This window comes from Marmota marmota, unplaced genomic scaffold, assembly GCF_001458135.2.
Source record: "Marmota marmota marmota unplaced genomic scaffold, marMar, whole genome shotgun sequence".
In the NCBI taxonomy this organism is placed as follows: domain Eukaryota; kingdom Metazoa; phylum Chordata; class Mammalia; order Rodentia; family Sciuridae; genus Marmota; species Marmota marmota.
Window position 1 is genome coordinate 22,849,859 of NW_026000185.1, and position 18,088 is coordinate 22,867,946.

The window sequence follows — 18,088 nt, forward strand, 5'->3', positions numbered from 1 at the left end:
AAGTGTTAGGCGTATTCACAGTTGTGGATGACTGCCACTTACATCTGGTTCCAGAACTTTTTTATCATCTTAAAGAAAACCCTTTGCCCTCAGGTAGTCCCCCCCTGCTTCCCCCAGTTTGCCCTGTCTGCTTTCTGTCTGTGGACCATGTGACCTGGAGAGTCATGTAAGTGTGGTCGTGCAGTGTGGGACCTTTGTGTCTGGCTCCTCCACTTGCCTTCCCCAGGATCACCTGTGTGGACTATCTCCGTTCTTATGGTCAGTACTCAGTGAGCGTGTGCCTGGCCTGTGCCACGCCTCCTCGGCCTCTGTGTGCTGGCCGTGGGCCTGTTCCTGCCTTTGAGTGTGGTGAACCTTGCTGCCGCCAGCCTTCGTCCACACGCCTTCAGTTCCGTTGGTGTGTCCACAGGAGGCGCCCGGCTGGCAGTGCTGCCGCGTGACCTACAGAGCTGGTGCCCATTCCACATGTCCCCTGGCAGCGTGGGAGAGTGAGTTCTCACGTCTCCCGACACTTGTTTTCCACCTTCCCACTTTTCACCTGCCCTCCAAGTTGGTGTGCAGGGACGCCTGCTGTGGTTTGGGCTTGCGTTTCCCTTGTGACTGTGGATGTTGAGCTTCTTTCATGTGCTTATCGTCACTTATGTGACTTCTGTGACTTCCTTTGAGAAATGTGCATTCAACTCTTTACCCACTTTTTAATTGGGTCATTTGTCTTTTTGTTGTTGAGTGTGTAAGAGTTTTGATTTTATCCTGGGAAGACACACCTATCAGAATTGCAATTTGCAAATTCTCCATTTGATAGACTTCCTTTCTTGAGGTTCTTGCTGTTTATTTCCTTGCTGGTGCCTTATGGTCATGCTTTGTGAGGTCTGTCATGCCATGTTGGCACCTGCACATGACTTCTGCTCAGTCTCCTTCACCAGGCCTTCCCTTCTCTTCCCTCCTCCCTCTCCTGGTCCACTTGCTCTACTCTGCTGATCTTGCTAGGTTTTCTTTTCACTCTTCTCAGTCACAAGGGAAACTTGGCCACACTGTATCGATGACTGAGCTGCAGTGTGATTGGAAACTGGGAACTGCTAGGCAGGCAGCATTGTTTTTGGAGGCTGTTTGGAGCTGCTTGCAATTGCATATGAATTCAGAGATCAACTTTATCCAGTTCTGAAAAACAGGTTGTTAGGATTTTGAAAGAGATTGAGTTGAATTTGTAATTTATGTTGGGCAGGCTGTCATCTGAGTAATTTGTGTTTCAGTCCATGAACACAGGGTATTTTCCATTTATTTAGGGAGCCTTTAACTTCTTTCAACAGTGTTTTGAATTTTCAGTGTATAAGCCTTTCACCTCCTTGGTTAATTTTTTCCCCTAGGTATTTTATCTCTTGAAATGCCCTTGAATTCTATCTCTAGTGATCAGAGAAGATACACAGAATACTTCCGAATTCAGAATTTTATCGAGACTTGTGTTTTGGTCTGATACGAGATCTGCCTGGAGAGTCCCATGTGAACTGGGAGTGTGTGGCCTGCTCTCTGTGGGTGGCAGTTCTGTGTGTGTGGTTCCCTGCCGCACAGTGCTGCACAGCCTATGCCCTTTTTCCTGTGTCACTGTCCCTGGTGGTCTGCAGTGCTGAGAAGGAAGGAACTCAGGACTGGGTGCTCTCGGGCATCGAGTGCCTCCCAGCGCTGCATCTTATTAACCTGCTGGTTCTTCTGGCTACTATTGAAAGTGCGGTGTTAATGTTTCCAGCTGTGGTAAAGCTGTGTGTTTCTCTTGTCAGTTCTGCCAAGTTTTGCTTCATCTGTTTTGGGTCTTCTTATGAGATGAAGCATCTGTGTGAATGATTGTTAGGTGTTCCTGATGGAATTAGTTATCAACTCTTGTTAATATACAGTGGCCTTCGTTTCTTGTATTTGACTTTGTCTGATAGTCACCTCCCATCTCTTTTGGTCAATATTTGCATAGATTGTATTTTTTTCGTTTTTCTCACTCTTAACCTTTTGTGTCTGTGGAACTGAAGCTGGTCTCTTGCACATAACATAGAGTTGGTTCATGCCTTTTTTGTTTTCCTTTTTTCTCCTTCCATTCTGGGTATTTTTGCTTTTTAACTGGAGGGTTTAATTCATTTTCATTTTAAGTAATTACTTGTAAGGAAACACTTCTGTCATTTTTCACGTTTTCTGTGTGTTACATATTTTTGTTTCTCATTCTTTTCCATTATTGCCTTCTTTTGTAGTGTTTTTTTTTTAATTAAAAAAATTTTTTTGTGGTGCTGCGGATTGAACCCAGGGCCTTGTACATGCTAGGCAAGCATTCTGCCAACTCAGCTCTATCCCCAACCCCTTCATTTGTGTTTATTTAATTTTTTTTCTGGCATGTTATTTTGATTCCTTTCTTGGCAATTGTTGAGCTTTTTGGATGTCTAGACTCCTGTCTTTTTTCAAATTTGGTAAGTTTTCAATGTTTATTTCTCTATATATTCTTTGTCTTTCTATTCCCTTTCTTCTGGGACTCCCTGACATGTGTGTTTGTTCTCTTGATGGCACCCTACAGGTGTCTTAGGCTCTGTTTCAGCTGATCTGTCCTCACATTTGCGGATTCTTTTGTTTGTTCATATCTCTTACTGAAACATTCCAGTGAATTTTTCAGTTCAAGTTTTGTACTTTTCAGCTCAGGAATTTGTTTTGTTTGAATAGTTTCTATGTTTGCGTTACTATTCTCTATTTGTTAAAACATCGTTCTTACGTCTTTTATCTCTTTGAGCATATTAAGACAAGTTGACTTTAAGTCTTAATAAAATTCAATCTGTGCTTCCTCAGGGACAATGTCTGTCTGTTTTTTGTTACTGTAACAGGGTACTTGAGACTGGGTAATTTATTAGAAACAGAAGTTCTCCAACAGTTCTGGAGACTGGAAGGTCCAAAATCAAGCTGGTATGTGGGGTCTAGTGAAGGCCTTCTTGCTGACCCGTAGTGGTAGAAGGTGGAAGGGGACAGAGTGAGTCCATTCTCACAGTCTTTTTGTAGTGGCATTGATCTGAATACCCCAAAGGTCCCGCCTCCCAACAGGGTTGCATCTGAATCAAGTTTTCAGCACAGACGTTTTTGAGAAAACACATTCAAACATAGCAGAGAGTTTCTGTTAATGTCCCCTGTAAAGGGGCCTTGGTTTTTTTTTTTTTTTTTTTTGCATTTATAATTTTTTTGTTGTTTAAAAGTAGAACTTTTGGACATTCTGATGTATTAACTGTGGAAATCAGATTCTTTCTCTGTTAAGGATTTGGTTTCGTAATTTATTTCTAATTGGTGTGAAGGGTTTGGCCTCTCAATTGTGGATTTTGGCTCTGGTCTTCACTGGCCTCCCTGCAGTGAGTCCTGACTCTTCTCTGTCTGCGTCCTGAGTAGCTGTCAGCGTCTCCAAAGTTCAGCCCAGTCTCAGCTCCTCCCTTACCTTCTGGGATTCCCTGTGTGGTTCATGTGTGGTATCTGGATTTCTCATATTTTTGTCAACTCAGTGGTGCGTTTGAAATTGTGTCTAAAAAATACCATGTTATTCAGAGTGAGTGTTTTCTATGGACACTGGTTTGAAGTGTGTGATCTGCCCTGTGGCTGGCTCTCACCCATTGACGCGGCCTTCTCGCCCTCTTGGTAATCATCCTTCGTCATTTTACTGGAGTCCGGCAGCATTTGGCAGAGGCCCTCCTTGGAATCCCTCTCTTCTCGATTTTCATTGTGTGGTCCTCAGGGTTTTCTTCCCGTTTTACTGGAGGCCGTCTTCCTCCATCCATTCTCTGAGTGTGGGAATGACCCAGGGCTGGGTGCTGGGTGTCCTCCTCGACAGTCTCTCCCAGGTGGTGTTGTGCAGTGTCAGGGCTCAGACACAGTCTGTAGACAGTCTCTCCCAGGTGGTGTCGTGCAGTGTCAGGGCTGAGACACAGTCTGCAGACAGTCTGTCCCAGGTGGTGTCGTGCAGTCTCAGGGCTCAGACACAGTCTGTAGACACAGTTTGCAGACAGTCTCTCCCAGGTGGTGTCGTACAGTGTTAGGGCTCAGACGCAGTCTGCAGACCTGTCATCCCACATCTGTGTCATCTCTTAGGGCTGTCCTGAATGCTGTTCTTGCATGTGCTGTTCCTCACTAGAAGTTGTGCTCACCTGTCTAAGACACTCACACTGCACAGGTCCAGCACGGAGCTTTCATTTCCATGCTTCCTGTCTGTTCCGTCCTAGTGTTTGCTCTCTCAGCAGACAAAACACTCTCTCAGTTGCTTTAAAAGGAAGCCTAAGAGCCCTGCTCGACTCCTGCCTTTCCTTCATTCTGTATTTAATTTCTGAGAGAGTCGGGTTGTCTCTGTGTAAAACAAGGGTCAGCAAACCTTTGTAGAGGACCAACTGGTGTTCTCAGCTTAGTGTGCCATGTGGTGTGCACTGTCACTCTGCCGTTGATCAGAAAAGCAGCTGTAGATGATGTGAAAGTGATCGTGTTGAGGTTGGGCTGGGTGCTGGCTCAGTTGGCCTGTGGTCGTAGTGACTTCTGACCCACTCTTGCTCACATCCATCCATTTCCCTCCATCGCTACTGCTCACCTGCAAGTGCAAGCCACATTTCTTGACTAGACTGTCAGAGGTCTTCTCTCCTTCCTGTCTTCTTCCCATTTGTTCTTTACCAACACTTAGGGTTGTCTTAAAAGTAGAACTCAGAAGCTTTACCTGATCTCCTAGTGCTGTGTTAATCAGAGCCGCCATTCCTTGCCTGACCACAGCACCTGATCTGACTTGGGAGTTGCCTCACTCTCATCCTGCTGTTCTGTGCCTTCCTGACCAGTCCAGTCACACTGGTCTCCTTGGTGGTCTGAGTCTGTGCTGCACCCCAGGTGAGTTTGACTACCCAGTCTTCTGTTCTCCTGTTCCTCTCTGACTCAGGCCAGCATCTTCTCTTCCTAGAGTACTGCAGTGCTTTCTTCCTGGTTATTCCTGTCCACGGTCCTGTCTCCTTTAGATTATCTTCTGTGTTCCCAGACTGCAGTGCAAATCTGTTATTTCTCTGTTTAAATCATTTTAGAAGCTTCCTCTTCTTCCAGGATGTGTAAGATCCATGTGGTCTGAGCACACCTTCCTCCCTCTTTTAGTTAAGTTTTTGTTTCTATGTCCAGAAGATGTGACAAGAATAACGGAGAGGAGGAAAAGTTCATTTGGTCAGTGTCAGAGTTTCAGTCCATAGTTGGCCAGCCTTGCAGCTCTGAGCCTGAGGTGAGGCAGGACACCAGGTGGAAGGGCATGGAAGGGGGAAGAGTCAGGCTGTGGCCAAGGGAGCAGAGAGAGCTCCACTTGCCAGGGACCCAGAGGCACCCCCAGTGACCCAGCCTGCCCACAATCACCACCCAGTTAATTCATGTCAGTGTATGTATTAATCCACTGACTAGACTAGGTTACAGCTCTCACCCCGAACATTCCTGCTTGTCTTACACATGAGCTTTTGGGGGACATCTCATATCTACCACAGCACTCCCCCTGTTCACCTCTAACAGCTTTTCACTTGTCTTCCCTGGCCAGGCCAGTTTATCATCCCTAACATCTGGCCCAGGCGCCATCTTGTTCAGGCCGCCGCTCATGGATTCCGAGCCAAACTGTGTGGTTCTGTATTCCCGGGTTCTTTCCTTAAAGCTTTACCACTTCATAGTGTGTGTCCTTGTGGTGCTTTAACTGGATCAGAGCCTTTGAAGAGGAGGGGAATGTGTTAATATGTTTTCTAGCTCTCATGCCTCACATGAACTGTGTTTACTGTTCATGGAAGAGAACTTTTAAGCTTTCCCAAGGTCGCAGAGCCAAGTTAATGGTGGGTGTGATTCAATTTTTATGTGGCAGTGACCTGGGTTCCCTTGGGAGGTAGTAAATTCTTGGCCTAATAATTTCTGCTTGAAACTCCGAGGCTTTTAAGAATATGTAGAGGAGTGTCTACTGCCAGATTTTTTTATTTTTATTTTTTTAAAAGCCTCGGGTAACATAGCCATGGTGTTTCCTTTTTTTTTTCTTTTATTTATTCTTAAGTTTTAGGTGGACACAATATCTTTATTTTACATTTATGTGGTGCTGAGGGTGGAACCCAGTGCCCTGTGCATGCTAGGCAAGCGCTCCACCACTGAGCCACAATCCCAGCCTCACGGTGATTCCTACATTTTTGTGTAGCAGCTTTAGTGTTAAAAGAGTGGCACAGCTGCTGGCTTGGATGGAGCGTGCACATCCTGAAGTCCAGAAGTGTTTCTGTTGGACCTTTACAGAAAGTGTTCACTGACCTATGGTTTAGGATAAGATGAGGGATGGATGAGGAGATCCCCGGTGTCTTGCTTGTGTCTAAGATTCTGAAATCCACTGGACAGGAGAGAGAGAGGGACGTGGGGTCATGGGCAGTACTGATCTTCATCACCCCGGATAACTGCAGCGGGACAGCGTGCATGTGGGTCTGTGTGTTCCAATGGTGGCTGGGAAGCACTGTACCAGAGCTGGCAGAATGATGAGTTGTTAGCAAGTGTGTCACAGATGCCACTCTTGTCTGCATTCTTGAGAGTTTGTGCATGAACTGGGAGATGAGGTGGCCTTCACCTGAAGAAGTTTTTCTGTTGAAGTTGGGGAGAGGTGAGTTGAAGATGTCTTTTCCCCCTGTGGGTGCTGGAGCTGGAACTCAGGGAGCTCAACTTATAGGCACTCGACCACTGAACTGCTCGTGTTATAGGTGGGCACTCCACTACTGAGCTGTTCGTGTTATAGGCAGGCACTGGACCACTGAGCAGCTCATGTTATAGGTAGGCACTTGACCACTGAGCTGCGCGTGTTATAGGCAGGCACTGGACCACTGACATGCTCAAGTTATAGGCAGGCACTGACCACTGAGATGCTCAAGTTATAGGCAGGCACTGTACCACTGAGCTGCTCGTGTTATAGGCGGGCACTGGACCACTGAGCTGCTCGTGTTATAGGCAGGCACTCGACTCAGTTCCTGACCCTCCCTTCAGGTACAGCTCCTAGCCCAGTGCTGCTCTGCCAGAGCACAGGATCTGAGGAACGTGGTTCCTTGTCGTACAGGCACCATAGAACACGTAAACTAAGAAGGCTGTGACCTCAGTAGGAGTGATGATCTCCTGGGACACAATTGTGTATGGTCTGCTATTGGCTGTCATTTTGTGGTGCCTGGCTGTGTTTTGTCACATGGAAGAAAGGCAAAGATGACTGCCTGTCCCTTTATTGACAACACAGAAGGCAGACCAGTGAGCCGGCCACATGCTGCTTCTGCAGTATCAGGCTTGGTTTTAAATGGGAGGCATTGAGGGTGCCCATGGCAGCATCACCTGGGACTGAATGTGGAGCCACTTGGCGGAAGAGCTGTTTTGTGCCACGTGACTGTGGTGTCTCTGCTGTGGTCTGGAGCATTCTGACCAGCACACAAAGGTTGGCAGCCTCGTTTCTTCCAGCTTTAAAATGGTCCTTGAGTTATAGAGTACCTGCTGTTTACTTCATTTCCTAGCACCTGTTCATCCTGCATTCTGCCTTCACATCTCCCTGGAGAAAGGGGTGAGGCTGTGCCTGTGCTTGCCCCTCACGAGCCTCTTCAGCCTCCCTCTCCTCACTGGTAGGAGGCCTGAGTCGGTGTGAATTCCATGCATCTGTTCAGAGCATGTGGAGAGCACTGTGTGCTGGTCGCACAGTAGGTGCTCAGCGTGTTTCTTTTTTCTTTTTGGGGCTACTGGGGATTCGAATCCTATCAACAAAGGTTTCCTTGTAGTGGTGCCACGTTCCCTCTACTTTCTTTGGCTTGCATTGGTGGTGCCGGGGATGGAATCCGGGGCTTATGTGTTGCTGGCCAGCTCCCCAGCACCAGCCAGCCCACGTCCAGCTGCCGTCTCACCCGCTGCTGCTCACCCTGGTCGTGTGGGAGGGCAGGTGGGCCATCAGTTGTTCTTGTGTGGTGTCCTTTACAGGACTCAGTCTGATGCCAAAGACAGGATTTTTTTTAAAAATAATAATTTAAAGATGGTGATATTATCATTGGAGGGAGTGTGAGAGAAATTGCCTGTTATTTTGAACAGTGTATCCCTTACCTCTTTTTTTTTAAAAAATATTTATTTTTTTAAAAAAAGAGTAGTTGGACACATTACCTTCATTTTATTTATTTATATGTGGTGCTGAGGATTGAACCCAGGGCCTCCCATGTGCCAGGCAAGCGCTCTGCCGTTGAGCCCCAGCCCCAGTCCCCCTTACCTCTTCTTAAACAAAGTATTTCTCTTCCAGGAGGAAGAGCCTTGTGAGAGCAGCAGTGAGGAAGAGTATGGTGCTGGCGAACATCAGGGCCGGAATTCTGTTGTTGATGTTGAGGATCTTGGAAAAGTGATGGATCTCGTGAATAAAGAAAAGGTATTGTTCTTTTGGGAAGTGCTCACTGATCCTGCCGGCAGCTGATCTCCAGTGTTCTGTTTTTCACGTGGTCCATCAGAGCTCACAGTGAGAGTCTCCGTTCTCTGGTTTCTGTCTTGATAGTTTGACAATTTTTTTTTTGCCGCATGCAGGAGTTTTGTGGAACTTGTTTCTTCCTGGCCCTGTAAAAATAGACTCCTAGGAGGATAAGCGGGGGGTGGGAGGAGGACAGAGGAGAAGGTGGACGGTGGATTGGGTGGGCCTCGCTGTCTGAGGGTTTGTGTGGACTCTGCTCAAGTCTGCTATGTTCTGTACAGGCCAAGAGGTGCGGGGCTCTCGTCTGGCAGCCTGGGCTGCAGCCTTGATATCAGCATGGGGGGGCTCTAGGAAGACGGAAAGTGCTGGAATGGGCTGGGAGTGCTTAGGGGTGGGTGAGAGTGTGTAACCTATTAGGGTTTATGTGGATTCTAATCATCTGCAATTTAAATAATATATACAAACCTAAAGACTAGTGTAAGTTTTGAAAAATGAGAGTAAACTGCAAATACATCAGATCTGTAAGCCTTGGAACAAAGAAGATGGAAAGCTTTTAAAATCTGAGAAAACCAGGGAAAAACCTATACAAAATCAAGTGACAGTTCAGTAAGGCAGCAGGATGTAACGTGAAAGAGTTAATAAGCTTTGTATTTCTATGTTATAGCCCATGAGAACCTGTTGTGAAAGAAATGCTGCATATAAAATAGCCACATAAAAATATAATCACCTAGGACTTGATTTAGAAAGAAACACCCTAAGCCTGTATTTTAAAGCTTAATATATTCATGAAAGTATCAAAGTGGACTTGATAAAGAGAAAGACATACCTTGTTTTAGGTAGGGTAAAGATGTTGTTTCTTTTAAATTACACATAAATTCAGTGCACCAACGAACATGCAAGAATTGTTAGGAAAACCTTGGCAGAAGTAGTAATAAGAAGGACTGACCTTACCAGAAATAAGTAGGCAATTCTCAGAAGTTCTGCCAGCAGATTTGAAGGTAGGAAGAGATGCTGAAGTGCACCCACGGCAAGGGAAGGGCAGGTGAAAACCACACTGGCCTGTGTTTATCATCTACCAAGTAGCACAGTTCCAGAGTGGGACAGCACCCCCACCTGTCCAGTACTTGTACCTTGCAGACGCGAGTCCAGAATGGCTAGGGCGTTGCTTCAGAGTCACAGGGGTACCAACCCAGGATCTGTTGATTCAGGCTTGTGCTTTGCTGTGAAGACGCAGTGTCACCAGTACAGACCGCATCTGACCAGGTGGTGCAGTGCAGCCTGTTGGCAAATAGCCTATCAGGCACTGTTCCAAACAAACCGCTCTGCCCACCCCTGGGACACTGCTGAGCACCTGGGGAGGTGATGGGATGGGTCCATGTGAATCAGTGTGATTTCCAGGCCATGTAGGGTTTGCAGTGGAGGCTGAGATGGATTTGGGATTTTAACAACAGCTATTTATTGTATATCTGCAAACATGGTTTGAACGTGTTCAGGTGGGTGTGTGTGTATGTGTGCATATAAATAGTATTTTCTAGCTGTGTTCTCGGAAAAGATTTTTATGTTCACAATCAACTCTTGCAGCTCAGTTCAGTTCTACACAAACTACCTGGGTTGGTGTTACACGCCCGTGCTTAGGGCAGGGTCCTGCCTAGACTGTCCCCACTTCAGGGCGCAGTAGATGAACCCTGAAACAGCTCGTTGAACAACTAATCACTAAACACTGGTGGACACTGCCAGAGGGATATGGGAAACAACTTGAGGGTTCCCCTTAGGCCAAGTTTGAGAAATTTGAGATTCAAAAAGATCAATGAACTAAGGGTTGTGTTACATCCAGTCTAAAATATCAATCCTTGTGCGACTCACAGGAGAGGTGTGGAGGTTTCTAGATGATACAGAATGCATGGTGGAGTCGAAAAATTACCTGTTTTCAGTCTCCAGTAAATAATTGATTAAAGCAAGGATTTGGGCAAAAGGTCTTTGCAGAACAGATATAAACATATATTTCTTTTCTTTTTTTTTTTTTAAGCAAGTTTTTTTTACACAATACCTTTGTTTGTTTATTTATTTGTATGTGGTGTTGAGGATCGAACCCAGGGCCTCGCGCATGCTGGGCGAGTGCTCTACTGCTGAGCCACAACCCCAGACCCATAAATATATATTTCCAAATGTCATCCCAAAGAGTAACCTCCTGGAAATGATAGAAGTAACTGGATGAGTAGAATCCCTCTCAGATTATTTTCTAATTAGAAAGGGAAAGTGTACCTTATTAATGGACAGATCAGGTGATTCCCACATATATCTAGCAATCAAATTTATCCTCCTCCTTAATGGAACAATCTGACCTATGTCCTGTTGTGGTTTAGGTGTGAGCTGTCTCCCTAGGATTCTTGCAGGACTGCCGGAGTGTGACACACCTGGCTTGCCAGACTCTAACCAGTCTGTCCATTCTACCTTGCAATGACTGGGTGGTAACTGGGCAGGTGGGGCATGGCTGGAGGAAGTGGGTCACTGGCGCTGTCCTTTACTGAGCCCAGTGAGCCCCGTGGTGTTCCCCTCACTTTCCTGTGCGTCCCTGCTTTAGGGGTACTTACTTTTTCATATTTCATGTGAGGAAGTTGACTTTCAGAGTCAGCAAGCAGCTTGCCAGACTCAGGCAGAGTGTGTCAGGTGCCCTGGTGGCTTGTGTGGTGGGAGCGCATATTTCTGGAGCCAGGACCTGGTGTGTGGATGCTCCTCTGACTGGATGTGGCCTCCTAGTGGCGCAGGTCCGGCCAGGCCGCGGGGGCCTTCTGCTGACTGAGCCCTCCTGGTCTGCGATGGTCTGTCCACTGCACTGGATTTCATTCTTTTTACTTTCAACAGAGAGAAGAGGAGCAGCAGGAAGAGAAAGGTCTGTTCGGGAGCAGAGGGAAGAAGGAAGGCGGTGAAGGGAGAGCCATGCTCACGCCTGTTCTCCGTGAGGCCCTTACCAAGCAAGGTGGAACCCCGGGGCTGTCACAGGCTATGCCCAAGCACCCAGCTTGATGCCCAGGGGAGGGAGCACAAAGCAGGGCTCACCAAGGGGGAGGACACAGCCTCCTTTTGGTCAGCTCAGCAGCTGGTCGTGAGGAGCTGCCGGGGCTGCCCTTGTTTCTAGGGCTCACTATTGTGCTGGTGGCGGGGAGCGGCACTTCTCTGGGCAGCGTTCGTGCTGTCAGTGGCTCACATGTGTACATCCTCACCAGCCACTGGTGTTAAGGGAGGGTCATGTGGTACGGCATTGAGCTAGTGAGAAGTGTTTTTGGTAGAAGGGTCACAGTTGGGGTTTTGCGTTCATACCTTGTTGACTTATAACCATGGTTTCTTGTAGAAGAAGAGTAATGAATTGGGAGTCTAGAGATTGACCTCCCTCCCTGTCCTTTGCATCCCTCATATCTATGAAGGGCCTTTGATGTGGCAGTTCTGGTAACGCAGAGAAACAGGAGACAGCATCTCCTTCAGGGGACCATCAGTCTGGGAGAGGGTGCAGGCCAATATTTATATGATTTAAATAATTTTATTGCACTAGACTATTTCCACTTAGGCGTTTTGTGATAGATTACAACTGCTGTTGTGCTGTTTGTGTTCTGCTTTCCTGTTCTTGAACTTCCTTTTTCTGTTTTCCAATTTTTTTTAGATTGTTTCCTTGTGACCTGTGTGTCTCGCGCCTGTCGGCTTGTCAGCTTTAGCAGTTTGTCATTTGGTGGTTGCTCAAGGTTGGACACCATACCTTTTTATCACATTGGTGTGTCCTTGACGGTAAAGGTTGAGCACCATAATCTGAAAGTTTGAAATGCAAAGTCTGAAACATTTTGAGCCACCTGTGTGGTGCCACAAATGGGAAACCACACCTGACCAGTGATGGGTCTCCGTCCAAAGGCAGGGGCACTTACAGTGCTGTGTAGATTACCCTCAGGCTGTGTGTGCAAGGTGTTTACCAGACATGCACGAGTTTCATTTTTACACTTGGATCTCATCCCTGATGTGTCAATGTACATGAAAATATTCCAAAATCTAAAAAAATATGAAATCCAGAACATTTCTGGTCCAAGTATTGTGGTTAAAGAATATTTCGCTGTGTCACCCATTTGGTGTGTGGGGTGCCCTTACCACAGTGAGCTCTGTCTCCCTTCCGGACCTCTGTGCAGTGGTCATTGTGCTCTCCATTTCACACGACATTGTATTGCGTTCAAGCTGTTGCTTATCTGTGAAGGATTTACATAATTTGAAAGACTCTTGAGTTGGGAGTGTGGCTCAGTGGCAGAGCATTTGCCCATTGCGTGTGAGTCCTTGGGCTTGATCCCCAGTATCACCCATCAAGAAAAATAAAGAGGGGCTGGGGTGTGGCTCATGGGTAGAGTGCTTGCCTAGCATGTGTGAGGCACTGGGTTCGATTCTCAGCACCACATATAAATAAATAAAGGTCCACTAGCACCTAACAAAGTATTTGAAAAAAAAAAAAAAGAGAGAGAAAGAAAAAAGACTGAATTAAATATTCTGAAAAAAGAATTTTTTAATTTTACTCATATAGATACCATACTCTTTAGGTCTGTGATCTGTCTGATATCTTTTCCATTCTTCCTGAAGAAATTCTTTTCTTTTTTAATGGTGGAGGATCACTCCCGGGCTTCATGCATGCTAAGTGTGGGCTCTGTCCCGGGCGGTACCCCAACCCAGAGAGAGGGTATCCTAAATCTGCTGCCTGTTTCCTTGATTTCCTTCTTTTCCGTTAGTGCTGGGGATTGTACCCGCCTCACTCAGGCTGGCTCCTGAGAGCAACTGTGCTTGTCTCTGGAGTCACTGACTTTTGTTGCCTAATGTTTCATATCCTAAAAACTGTGGTTCTTATATTTTGCCCACTTTTTGGTGTTTCCAGTGGAATAGTAAATCCTCTGTTGTTCAGTCCTGGCTGGGACCAGAATTCTGTACTTTGAGTTTTAGCATCTATGTACAGTTGGCTCATCTTGGCATTGTGGTTTATGAGATTTCTTTGTCCTGTAATTTGCACATTTTTAAACCTAAAAGTAGAATTGTATAGAATATTGTGTATCTCGGGAATGAGAGAGTTAAATAACTAATAAATTAGAGCATGATTTTTATGCTAGTAGCATTAACAACATAGTGTAGGAATCGAAGAGCGGACCTAAAGTTTTCCTTGGTAGTCTTTTAAATGCTAATTCTACACCAGAGATTACTTATTCAGTTGGACTTAGTTCCAGTCCTCAAGTCAACAGCAGTGCTTGGCTTATGTGCAAGGTTTATGATCAAGCCCTGTGAACATGGCCCCTAGAGACTGTGGGTGCCACGAGTAACCAGCCCTGATGGCTTCTGCTTCACCCAGACACTCTCTCTCCATTGGCCTTATTTGTCTGCAAGTCTCTCTGTGCCAGAGATTCAAGGTGACTGAGGCTTGCTCTCAAAGCGTCTGAGAAACTGCTGAATGAATTCTGAAATCAGAGTGTTCTGCTGTTTGCCCTTCTAGCTGTTTAAAAAGGAAAGAAATCCATGCTTTCCATGTCTTATGTGGCTCAGCAGTTCTATACCTTTTTTTGGGGGGGAGCTGGGGATTGAACCCAGGGGTACTCTACCACTGAGCCACATCCCCAGCCCTATTTTTTTGTAACTGCTTTTATTTTTTAAATACATGACAGTGGAATGCATCACAATTCTTATTACACATATAGAATACAGTTTTTCATATCTCTGTATATAAAGTATGTTCCCACCAATTCATGTCTTCATATATGTACTTTACATAACGATGTCCATCACATTCCTCCATCATTGCTACCCCCCTGCTCCCTCCCTTCCCCTCCCACCCCTCTGCCCTATCTAGAATTTGCCAATTCCTCCCATGCTGCCGCTCCCTACCCCACTATGGGTCAGTCACCTTATATTGGAGAAAACATTTGCCATTTGTTTTTGTGGGATTGGCTAACTTCACTTAGCATTTCTTCTCCAACACCATCCATTTACCTGCAGATGTCATGATTTTGCTCTCTTTTATTGCTGAGTAATATTTCATTGTGTATGTATGCCACATTTTTAATCTATTCATGTACTGAAGGCCCAGTCCTATTTTGCATTTTATTTAGAGACAGGGTCTCACTGAGTTGCTTAGGGCCTTGCTAAGTTGCTGAGGCTGGCTTTGAACTCAGTATCCTCCTGCCTCAGCCTCTCGAGCCGCTGGTATTACAGGCGTGCACTGCTGTGCCTGGCTTGCTCAGCAGTTTTAAATGTAAGTTTGCGGAGGTACTGAGAATGCACACTTGGTTGCAGTTCCTAGAATTTGGGGCAGTGTTTCTTTGTTTCAATCTCCATTGACAATCTGGTTCTTCATTTTTCCCTCAGATTGCGGATGATCGCCTCCTGGGTCGTTCATGGGAAGCATAATCTTCCTTTGGCTTTAGGCCCTGGTGGGTGGTCCTTTCCGCCTTGCTCCCTGGGTCCTCAGGGAGTCTCTGCTTCCCAGGTCCTCAGGGAGTGTGTTCTGTAGTTGTTGGGAGCAGTCTCCGTGTGTGTTGTGGGTCAAGTTTGTTTATTGTGTGGTCAGAGATTTTAGAGCTGTACTGAGTTTGGCCTGTGAGATCTGTTAGGTACTGAGAGTTTAAAACCTTTGTGAATTTGGATTAGTTTGTTGTTTCTTTGAGTGTGTCATTAAATGCATATACATTTAAAATTATTTATTTATCTTCTCAATTTGGCAAATTAAACCTTTAATATTTTCTGTTTGCTAAATTTGAATATCACCTTTGACTTTGGATGAGCTCAATCTGTGTTTCTTGCTTTTCCATTCAGGTTATCAGTTGATTGGGAGCCATTCTGGGGTGAAACTTTGCAGGTGGACAAAGGTATTGTATTTGTTTTAGTTCAAATATTATTTCTATCATATGCAGCTTTTATATGTATGTTATATGCAGTGAGTGTACTATTTATAAGTATAGTTTATAGTTAATAAGACGAACAGACTTTTGGATGAAAGTTTTAAAATAAATTTTGCAAATGTTGGTAGACGTAGGACCCATGTCCACCATCCCAGTGAAGATAGAAGTTATTCTGCTCACCCCAGTGGATTTCTTTGTGCCCGTTTCTGCTCCGTGCTGCCGCCTCCCCTCCGTCACCGGGGGCTGTGCTTTTGCTGCTGTTAGGTTTGCCTTGCTCACGTTCCTGTGGCTGTGGCACCAGGTCCTGTGTTGTCTCCCACGAGTGGCTTTAAGGCCAGTGGCCGTTCCTAAGGGGCGTCTATAGTATAGAACCCCTGGTACACTCACTTCTGCTGCTCGGTCGTAGCCACTGTATTTTATCTATTGACAGATATTTGGTCTCTTTCCACAGTTTTTTATCTATTGACGGATATTTGGTCTCTTTCCGGTTTTTGGCTATCACAAATAAAATGATTGTGAACATTCCTTGTTCTTTTGAAACCTTGGTGAAAAACATGATTTGTTAGGAAAAGTTAACACTACTACGGAGAGGCCGGGTGGAGGGTTGCTTGAGCCTATGAGTTCAGGTCCAGCTGGGCAATGCAGTGGGACCCATGTCAAGAAACAGAAGATGTGGTCCTGCCGTTCTGGATGGGCACTGCCTCTACCCTCCTTCTCTGTGCCTGCGGGTCAGGGTCCCTGGCTCCCTGGCAGTCTTTTGGTGGCCCTCTTGTGCCTGACAGGAGACACCCCTTGTCTTCTCCTCTTGCCTGTCTCCTGGTTGCCCCAGGCCGCAGTTGAGCTTTGCCGGAACCCACAACCTTTATGCTCCTCCAACGGAGCACCTCCGTTGGTCCCTGTCGTTTCCAGGGCGTCGCATGTCGTCCATGTGCTCTCTTGCATCCTTTGTGTGCTCTCTGCTCCATAGCCTGTTGCTGTGACTCGTGGACGTCCAAGAAACTCTTCCCATTGTGTGTTTTTTTTTTTTTAACTTTCTAATCCTCTACCTTTATCCTAAGGTACACGAATGTTCCAGCAGATGACACCTCTGTCACCTTCTGTTATCCCTTCCACTTTTGTGACAGTATACTAAACCTTGTTAATTAATTACATACTTCTCATATCCCAAATTCGTTTTTTGCATTCCAGTGATTTTTAGTAATATCAGATTCAAATGCTTTCTGTTCATAGCCAGTATTTTGTAACGTTCTTTTTACTACTGCTAGTTCAAGTTTACAGGTAATACAATATCACATACATAACTTAAAAAAATGGAGTTTTGCTCAAGATAAATGTAGAGGAGGAGGCCGTCTTCTGCTTAGTGCCTGGGGCCTCTTGCAGAACATGCCTGTACCACTGCACCAGGGGGCGCAGTGGAGCGCCAGCTGCTTGCCTGGGCTCCTAACAGAGAAGTCTGGGCCCGGGAGGTGTGAGGAGACAGGTGCCGTTTTACATGAGAGGGAGAAGGACAGCAGCTTGTGGGTGTGTGGGGGGAGAAGCAGGGATGACCCCAGCCGAGGCACGAGGGTAAGCTGACAGAGTGTATCATGAGAAAATGGGGAATGGGTTGTCCTGGCAGACAAACCAGGTCTCACTTTAAACTGGAACAGACATTTTTCCTGCAGTGCCACTGGGGGGTAGTGATGAAATGTCACAGAAAAGAGGTCTGTCTCCAAACCCCACGTCCTGTTGAGACCTGCATTCAGCCTCAGTTTCTAGCAAGGCTTGGAGATCCCATCCTTCAAGCAGCAAATGGGGTAAAGGGAGTGGTCAAGAGAAATTCTGTGGCCAACCTCTGGTGACAGTCTGTCTCCCTATAAAATCTTAAAATGACAGGCAGCTCTAAGACAGCTTGAACACATAGCCATCACAAGGTAGGCTTTTCATCCTTGGGCTGTCAAGTCGTTTACAGTCTACACAGTGGCAGTGACTATCCTTGGAACAGGTTCATCAGGGAGAACCCTGTGCCCACGTGTTCAGGCAGTGCTCAGGTCAGCCTTGGAAGCGCAGTATGTCGAGGCCTGCGGTGGCTCCCACCCCTCCTGCTCAGCACCTGGGATCTGTAGGGCTCCTCGCTGTCCGCACTCCACCCTTGGTCTTTGCTTGTTAGTTTAGAAGTGTTGCTTGGGCAAAACCTTGCTTTTCTCTCATCTCCCCGTCTGTTCCATGAGCAGGTAGCTCCTCCCACACACAGAGTCTGACTGCTTTTCTCCACTGACGCTGCTGCACCTTGGTTTGGATCACCTGCGTACGTCCCCACACCACCTCGCTCTACTCAGTCTTTCTGCTGTACTCCTAGGCTCCTGCGCAGTCTGACCACTGCACAGCAGCCAGATGGAGGCCATGTCGCGTGATCACTCAGAGCCATAGGGTTCCTGCCAGGCCCTGTGTGCTGTGGTCTCCCCTTGCTCCTGGGGCATACCAGGGGTGACCCCATCAGAGAGCCCTGCCCTGGCCTCGGCCAGGCAGCAGCCTCCCCACCCACCAGGAGCCACCCCTTTGTCCTTGGTCCCAGCACTTGGCCTTTAGACCTTGCAGCACTTAGAGCTGCTCTCCTCCTCTTTCATTGCCTGTCCCCATCTCTCTCACTTCCTCTTCTCAGCGGGGGGGTTTTGTTTTATGTCGCACACTCAGAGTCCTGGCATGTAACAGTTACCCAGTGAAGTTCCTTGGGGGACAAATGATAGAAGGAAGCCCTGAACCCAAGGAATATCCT

General features: G+C 46.5%; 1 protein-coding gene across 8 annotated transcripts in view; it reads left to right on the forward strand.

Moving 5' to 3' along the window:
* LOC107147020 (S-adenosyl-L-methionine-dependent tRNA 4-demethylwyosine synthase TYW1-like) overlaps positions 1-18,088 on the forward strand; it is a 194,855-nt gene that overhangs the window by 10,255 nt on the left and 166,512 nt on the right. For 7 of the 8 annotated variants that reach the window (XR_007342733.1, XM_048789877.1, XM_048789881.1 and 4 more), the window contains 3 exons: positions 8,273-8,395; positions 11,294-11,408; positions 15,248-15,300. Coding sequence is in view for 7 of the 8 variants with exons in the window: in XM_048789877.1 (XP_048645834.1) it covers positions 8,273-8,395; positions 11,294-11,408; positions 15,248-15,300 (291 nt within the window). In the remaining variant the exon portion in view is untranslated. The remainder of the gene's footprint in view (positions 1-8,272; positions 8,396-11,293; positions 11,409-15,247; positions 15,301-18,088) is intronic. The other variant, XM_048789876.1, reaches the window with a different exon arrangement.